Below are 7,201 nucleotides of genomic sequence, written 5' to 3' on the forward strand. Positions count from 1 at the left end.
CAAGATGGCCGCCGTATTTCCTGCGCCGGAGCGGCCAATGCGGGGTCTACTCTTATATTATGTCTATGCCAAAAACGCCATTGCTTTTTCACTTAGACGAAAATGTTATAAAGTACAACAAAATGTGCATTAAAAAGAAAAGACTTGTAGATATACAACTCTGCTCTGGTTAGAAATACGACATGGCTCGGTGATCACAGTCACAGCAGAGTGGCGCAGCGGAAGCGTGCTGGGCCCATAACCCAGAGGTCGATGGATCGAAACCATCCTCTGCTATCATGTTTTTTTGTGTCTCTTTACCATTGTATCTATAAATTATAATTCTGCTATTACAGGCATATACAGTGTGTGTTTGTGAAGTTGTTGTATCATTTCTAAACATCAAAAACAATACATCAGTGTTACACAGATGACCAAAGTATATGTTACAGTTTGTCTTTGTGAGATGAAAGTGTTTCATGGTTTCATTTATTTTACAAAGTCAAAGTACTGTAATAAATGCCATAGAAAAATTAAGCTGCATTTCAGTAGATTTTGAATATTTTTAAATAAATAATAAAATAATATACTCAGATTCTATTAATCTCTTTGTCAGTCTGTCACATTCCTAAATGAACTGGAGTGGGTCTTAAAAGTAACATTTTAAACATTTTTATGAAAAATACATTCTTCTCCAACCATATAACAATTATTAGCTGAGTTGTGCAGCAGAAGCATAACAGACTAGTCGTCTTTGTGGAAGAAGACAGGCAAAAGAACCATCTCTGTTAGTGTGTTCAGGAGAAACCAAAGGACAGGAGGTGTCATATAAGAAAATTTTCTATCTTACAACATGAGCGCTACAACCAGCTACATTTTCATAGCATCTTCATAGTCCATTGTTTTCTGTACAAAGCTAAATGTATAAAAACAAGTCATAAAAATAAAACTAAATCTTTACTGAGCTTTACGTGCTCTATTAGCCACAGAGGATCTGTGGTGGGTCAAGTTATTGAGGACACAACTGTTGGTCAGCACGGACAGTTTGGAGTTCAGAGTTTCTTTACTTTTTTCCCAGTAACAATCCCCTCCTGGATCCGTCTTTTCTTCTTTTGCTTTATCCTCCTCCTCCAAGTCAGCCTCACTCTCCTCATCACTGCGCTCATCTTTTTCCAGCTGTAGAAAGTAAATACAAAGGGTTAACTCTGAATAACAAAAATATGGAGCTTGTTGAATCTTGGATAAAAAAAAAACAAACAAATAAAATCAGAAATGCTATCCCGAGTTCAAGCACCACTGTGGGGTCTCTCACCTTGCCTTTCAGGAACTTGTAGACCATGCGCAAGATTAGCACAGCCCAGAATACATGAAGAGCTTGCAGCACCATCAGCAGGATGTTAAAAAAGTAGTAGCCAGCAAAAGGCTCAAAGACCTCCATGGACAGGAGCAGGGTGGTTCGAATGATTCTGGAAGAATCAAAAACAAAGTATTTTAATGCAATTTAAAAACCACCTAACGCTTCTCTTCCACTTCACAATTATATACTACAAAGTGTTGGTCTATCACATCATGTCCAGTTTAAATGAGTTGAGCTTTGTGATTGTAAGAATACAAAATATATAAAAAAATGTTAAAAGGGAGACTAATACTATTCTGATACACTGAAATCCTCACGTTTTGCAGTGCTATTAAAACAAACTCTTACCTGCTGGGGAAAATCACCAGTCGAGTCACAAGAAAGACCACAGCAAACACAACAAACAGAGAGTCACATGTCTTCCTCCAGCCGGTGCCGTAGTTGAACATCTTAGCCGACTGTAAAAAGGAGCAGTTTTTACTACGTTACAAACTTTATTAACCCCACATCTCCATGACAAGTAATAACTGAGGATTACGAGGACAAATAATGAGCCGTAATATAAACGAAAAATGAAGATCTCAGATCAACAGATGCGAATCTTATACTTACTCTATATGTTGTCAGCATGGAGTTTTTTTTAATCATTCTATAAATCCTATACAACTTAGATTTAAATTCTAACTTTGTTTCTTCTGCAAAACCCTTTCCTTTAATCAAAAACCTAAAAACCCTATGTGATTTTTAAATATCAAAATCACAAGATTTTTATGCAACTTCCCTGCCGGCTACAACACAGATCTCACTCCAGATCTTTTTCTCAGAACAGCCTAAAGGGCAGATTGAGCCTTTGATTACGAGCCTGATTAAATTAGGCTGTCGGTTTATTCAAATTTGATCGGCCTACATTAGAGGGAACAATTATCGTTTCATTTTCAGCGCAATCACCTCCAACAATATGTCAGACGAGTCGTGAAGCAGCATGACCAAGGTGCCGATGCGGATGTAGTTGGCGCAATAGGAGAAACCGAGCAGGAAGATGGTCGCTAAATGGTGGATCACCTGCTCCTTAAAGTCCTGGTCGAGGCAAACATATAGACGAAGGGAGTCAGCATGGAGAAACAGGAATAACCTTCAAATGTCAACAGAGGCATTCAGATTTTTGGTCACTAATTAATAAGTGTGGATAGATGTGGAGATGAAGCGAGCGAAGCAAGAACTGTAACCAGGATTGAAGCTGCCACAAGACTTGGCAGCAGCTCTCTAAAGTGAAAATGCAACATTAATCAGTGATTCATCAGTTCATGTCTGTACCTTCCTTTTGACATCCACGGAGATCCGGAGGAGCAGAGAGCCATAAAATCCCAACTCCAGCATGTAGTACCAGAAATGAGCTTTCTCTAAGGGCTGTGACAGAGTGACAACAAGCAAATAATACATGAATACTTGAAAAACGCTTACGATAAGGTAAAGTAGGGTAAACTTTAAACTTCCCAAGTTGCCTTTTTAGATGTTGAATATACAGCGCATTTTATTACATACTGAAGAGTTTATTCATGATAAAACTCATGATAAAATAGACATTCCACTATCCTATCATGTTGAAGAAATGTCGAAGTGTAAAAGTAATTACAAAACAACGTGTTAAGTTTTGTTTTAAGATCAGTCAGAAAATGGACACTTCACTGCTGTGGTCTAACACCGCTTCTACTTCGATGAACAGATGTTAGTGTGACAAAAAAAATAAAACTATCTGTAAGGCAGCAAACCACAGGCCAGAAGAAATGTGAAGATTTGACTTTTATCTTTAGATACAAATACAAAAACACAAACTCCAGTGAGCTATCTGGAACAAAACACCATCACGTAAAATGTTATCTGTTTTCACCTGAATAGGATAAAGCCTCCAACATTCCCTGTGATCCCAGAACCAGGGTCTCTGTTCACAGAAGGACAAGAAAGACACGAGATCAAGTCAAAGTAGGGTGGCACACAAATTTCAGATGTACGCTGCATCAATTTCAACTCACGTTGACTAAGGAGGTCAGTCCAACTACAAATGCTGATACGTAGAAGAAGAACCTCCAACTGTAAAAACAAAACTTTAGATTAGAAACTTTTGATCAGGCCGATTTGTCTTGCATTAGATTCGACGCTCCAATAGAAGACGATCTGGAACTGAATTAAAGATCGCCTTAAGAAAGTAAAAGCACTCACGCAGCCTCAGCAAACTTCTTGGTTTGACTGGGTCGGTCTTGGTTCCGGCGAACTCTGAACCAGCTCTCAATCTGCCTCTGGGTTTTTCCACATAACACCATTAAGCTGACAAGTTCAACCTGAAAAGAGAGGATTGAATTGTGGATTATTTTCTGGCTCCATCCAAATTCCTCACTGAGGAAGAGGCAGTCGGTGTAACTGCGGCACGTGTTTCCCCCTCAGGTTGAGTTTTCTAGGAAATGGGATTGTTCAGGTTGGTCTTATGCTTCTTCACTTAGCAAGATCCTATCAGCAACTACCAAGAAATGTTGACGTGTGAAATAAACATCTGAGAAATCAAGGCCAAAGGCTTAAAACTGCAGCTAGGCCACTTTTTAGTAGAGCGGCGGTTATGCAAAATCGACTTTTTTTTAGCATTATAAGAACTGTGCCAAGACAGAAAAAAAAACCCAAAACAAGTAAAAACAATTCATGATAGTTTAGAACGACAAATGAATTTCATGAAATAATTTGATCATATTAATACTTTGCCTGAGCCTACTCTACATAAATCTGTTTTGCATAATATCAGATAAAACCAAACGGCTGCTATCAGAGGCCCACACAGTGGAGAGGTGAATCAGTGACTGTGTGAATCAAATGCGGGGATTTATTTACATCTGAGAGAAAAACCATTAGGCTACATGAAATATTCTACTTACAATACAATTTATTTGTGTCGCTAAAATCTCTGGTAACAGAAAAAAGTTGCTAAATTTGTCGTTAATCGCTTTTCTTTCTTTTCTTTTTTTAAGTCACTGGAAGTGTTTGAAAAGTCGCTAAATATAGGAAAAATAAGGGAGTGTCGGAACGGCTGGGAGCTTCTTAAAGAGACAGAGATCAATTTCAAGGTGTCCGACATGCAAAGTTAAATTTCCTTTAAGTTGTGTTTGATATATACAGCATTTTTATAACAACTGAAGGCAACATATTTACTTGATTAGGGTATAGAATAGTACCATGGGCCTGAAAAATACATAATACTTCCCCCGACTCGTCCCTCTTAAATGTACATTCTCTTTTTTTTATCACATGGAGTTAACCATAAGAACCTTAATTTTATCTGTGTGCATTCCCATGCTCTCGTGTACTAGCTGATCTTCAGCACCATTACGGGCAACCCTGTGACTTAGTGCTTTGCAAAATCAGTGCTTTTGGAAGCTTCAGTAACTTTTCCCGTCAGACTTTGGGTGGTGACGCAGGCTAAGCAGGGCTAGTTTGTAACAAACATTTCCTGAGTTGGACGTGCAAGTTCTTAATGGACTTGATGCTGAAGCTGCATGTCAGAGAGAAGAGCAGGATGCAATCACGCAGTCGCTTTATCAACTGGTGTACACAGTGAACAATTTTGCCCACATGCAGGAGCCCTTTAAACTCACCTGCGTTGGCTGTTTGCTCCTGTGACAGTAATACGACTCCAGCTGAGGGGAGGGGGCGGCGCTCACTTGCAATCTATTCTTCACCCCCAGACAGCTGGCGATGGGCGGGGCCAAAAACCTGTGGATGAAGAGAACAAAGCAGGGGTTTGTCAAATGTTGTGGGGTCACGAGCGCAGGAAGTTGGGGTTAATGATGTTTTAATTATGCGGAATAAGCCAATGAAATGCTTTGCTTCTTTCTGTCCTAAAACAACACACACACACACACACACACACACACACACACACACACACACACACACACACACACACACACACACACACAAGACAATTAATCAAAGCCTTAATATTCACCCTGTATTGGTTGTAGCAGCAGGTACTCAACTACTGTAACCACAAACAAGTCCTGTTCAATGAAAAGAGAAGTTTAATACGCCTGCAGCCCTACTTAATCAACAACTAATCGTTCATAGTTTCTGTCTGTATTCTCTAAAGATTTGTTTTCCTAATGACAACAAAGCCTGCCCTGCTCTGCTAATGCACCTGCTCATATGCTGCAGGTGCATGCTGCACTGCCTCACTTTACACTTTCCTTGCAGAGGAGATAAAAAAAAAAGTTTAAAAAAAATCACACTACAAACACAAGCTTAAATGTATTTTTTTGTGATTTTATGTGACATGCACAAACAAAACAAAATAAAACACAACTTGTAACGTAAAAGGAAACTGGGTGGTTCTGAAATTTCTATTTTCTGGAACAGCGAGCTCAGAGGTACTGTACCTCTCAAACACGCAGCGAACTGCGACAAAGCCCAGAGCGAGGGGCAGAGCGATCAGAAGATCCTTGGGATGAGGTCTCTCAGAGTCCGGCAGCTGCTCCAGGTCTCTCCAGGTCACACCAGGTGGAAGCCAATACTCCTGTCTCCACAAGTCTGGAAGCAAATCCATTTTTTTTTCTTCCTGTGGACAAACTGCAAGAGTCTGCAGGAGAGAAATGCAATAAGCAAACGTGACTTTTTTTTTTTCTGCAACATTTGTTATGGTAGAAAGCCCCAGAGGTCACCTTCACTCTATTTTCCAGGTGTGATGCCACAGTTCTGGTCCAGTAACTAAACAGTGGAAGCTTATGCATAATGTCGAGTATTTCCTGCATGGGGTTTTTCTCATTACCAACAAAAATGTCCGTACACAAATCAGCCCAAAGCTTCCCAGTATATATTAAGCATTTATAAAGGATACAAAAGGTTTGAAAACATAACATTATAAAGAACCAAAAAAAAAAAAAAAAAAGCTGACTAAATAAAGAAACTTCAAATATCTTAATTAGATGTCCAATCAGACTTTAATTAAGGTCCAGCGAGGCAGTAGGAGGACATTCATATTCATTTTTTTATTATTATTTATTTATTTTATTTTTTACAGTGAGAGACACCAAGTTGGGTGAAGCCGTTCAAAGAGACGGCCGGAGAGCAGAACCGTACCTGTCAGCAGTAGCTCTGTGGACGCGGTGTCCGGATCAAACCTGCAGGCGGAAGCATAAAAACCCGCTCAGACGGAGGTCTGGTCGGGTCTGCAGAGGGATGCGCCTCTCGGTGCTGCTGTATCCCGACGAGGTCGACGACAACAGGACTGCAGACACATCTGTCAAGCCTGACACGGTGAGAGGAAGTGGTGGGCTCAAATTTCAAAATAAAGGGCGGGTCATTTGTTTGGGTCTACTAAAGGGAAACGAGGTTTTAAGAGTTAAGCTGGGCAATTCATTAGCTCGGATTATATTGAAAGGCCTTTTGTTGGTATAGATAAACCCATCTGTTGATCTTTGCTCCCAAATCTTAAAATAAGTGGTTTCTTCTTCCCAATTAAGCACAAATTATTTTATTTTAAAATTATTATTATTATTATTATTATTATTATTATTATTATTATTATTATTATTATTATTTTAGCTATTTCAGGTTAACCAAACATGAAAAATTGGATGTTTGCAGCCACTACCTCCAAAATTGCTCAAATTGTTGTTCGCTCACCATCTTGTCAACCATATTAGATATTTAGTAACCTTTATATAAAAAAAAACAACTTAATACCTTCCTCTTTTCAGTAACATTTCAGATGGAGAACAAAAATTTATTTTTGTTTCTTTTTTTTTTAATTCTACTTGATGTGACTTTTTCACTAGTTGTAACAATCGTAAGAACTTAAAACATGAATCAGCGTTTACAACATGAGAA

General features: G+C 39.0%; 1 protein-coding gene and 1 non-coding gene across 2 annotated transcripts; one reads left to right on the forward strand and one right to left on the reverse strand.

Annotated features, from left to right (window-relative positions):
• Positions 1-204: 204 nt before the first annotated feature.
• On the forward strand, positions 205-276 carry trnam-cau (transfer RNA methionine (anticodon CAU)). The gene has a single exon. It is a non-coding gene; the product is annotated as a tRNA-Met (tRNA).
• Positions 277-451: 175 nt separating this feature from the next.
• On the reverse strand, positions 452-6,634 carry LOC106935855 (ceramide synthase 2-like). Its single transcript, XM_015016553.1, has 11 exons — positions 6,452-6,634; positions 5,752-5,951; positions 4,972-5,089; positions 3,554-3,672; positions 3,367-3,424; positions 3,225-3,275; positions 2,651-2,743; positions 2,285-2,413; positions 1,685-1,794; positions 1,292-1,445; positions 452-1,155 (listed from the first exon to the last, which is right to left on the reverse strand). The coding sequence occupies exons 2-11, from the start codon at positions 5,916-5,918 to the stop codon at positions 937-939; spliced, it is 1,218 nt and encodes a 405-aa protein (XP_014872039.1). The 5' UTR covers positions 5,919-5,951; positions 6,452-6,634; the 3' UTR covers positions 452-936.
• Between the last annotated feature and the right edge of the window lie 567 nt (positions 6,635-7,201).

This window comes from Poecilia latipinna, unplaced genomic scaffold (genome assembly GCF_001443285.1).
Source record: "Poecilia latipinna isolate Pla-1442-1.1 unplaced genomic scaffold, P_latipinna-1.0 Scaffold2035, whole genome shotgun sequence".
NCBI lineage: Eukaryota > Metazoa > Chordata > Actinopteri > Cyprinodontiformes > Poeciliidae > Poecilia > Poecilia latipinna.

Coding starts and splice junctions, on each gene's coding strand:
- LOC106935855 (XM_015016553.1), bottom strand. CDS start 5,918: ATGGATTTGCTTCCAGACTTGTGGAGACAGGAGTATTGGCTTCCACCT. Junction 3,673..4,971: donor GGAGCAAACAGCCAACGCAG/GTGAGTTTAAAG, acceptor CTCTCTTTTCAG/GTTGAACTTGTCAGCTTAAT. Junction 2,414..2,650: donor CCGTGGATGTCAAAAGGAAG/GTACAGACATGA, acceptor TGCCTCGACCAG/GACTTTAAGGAGCAGGTGAT.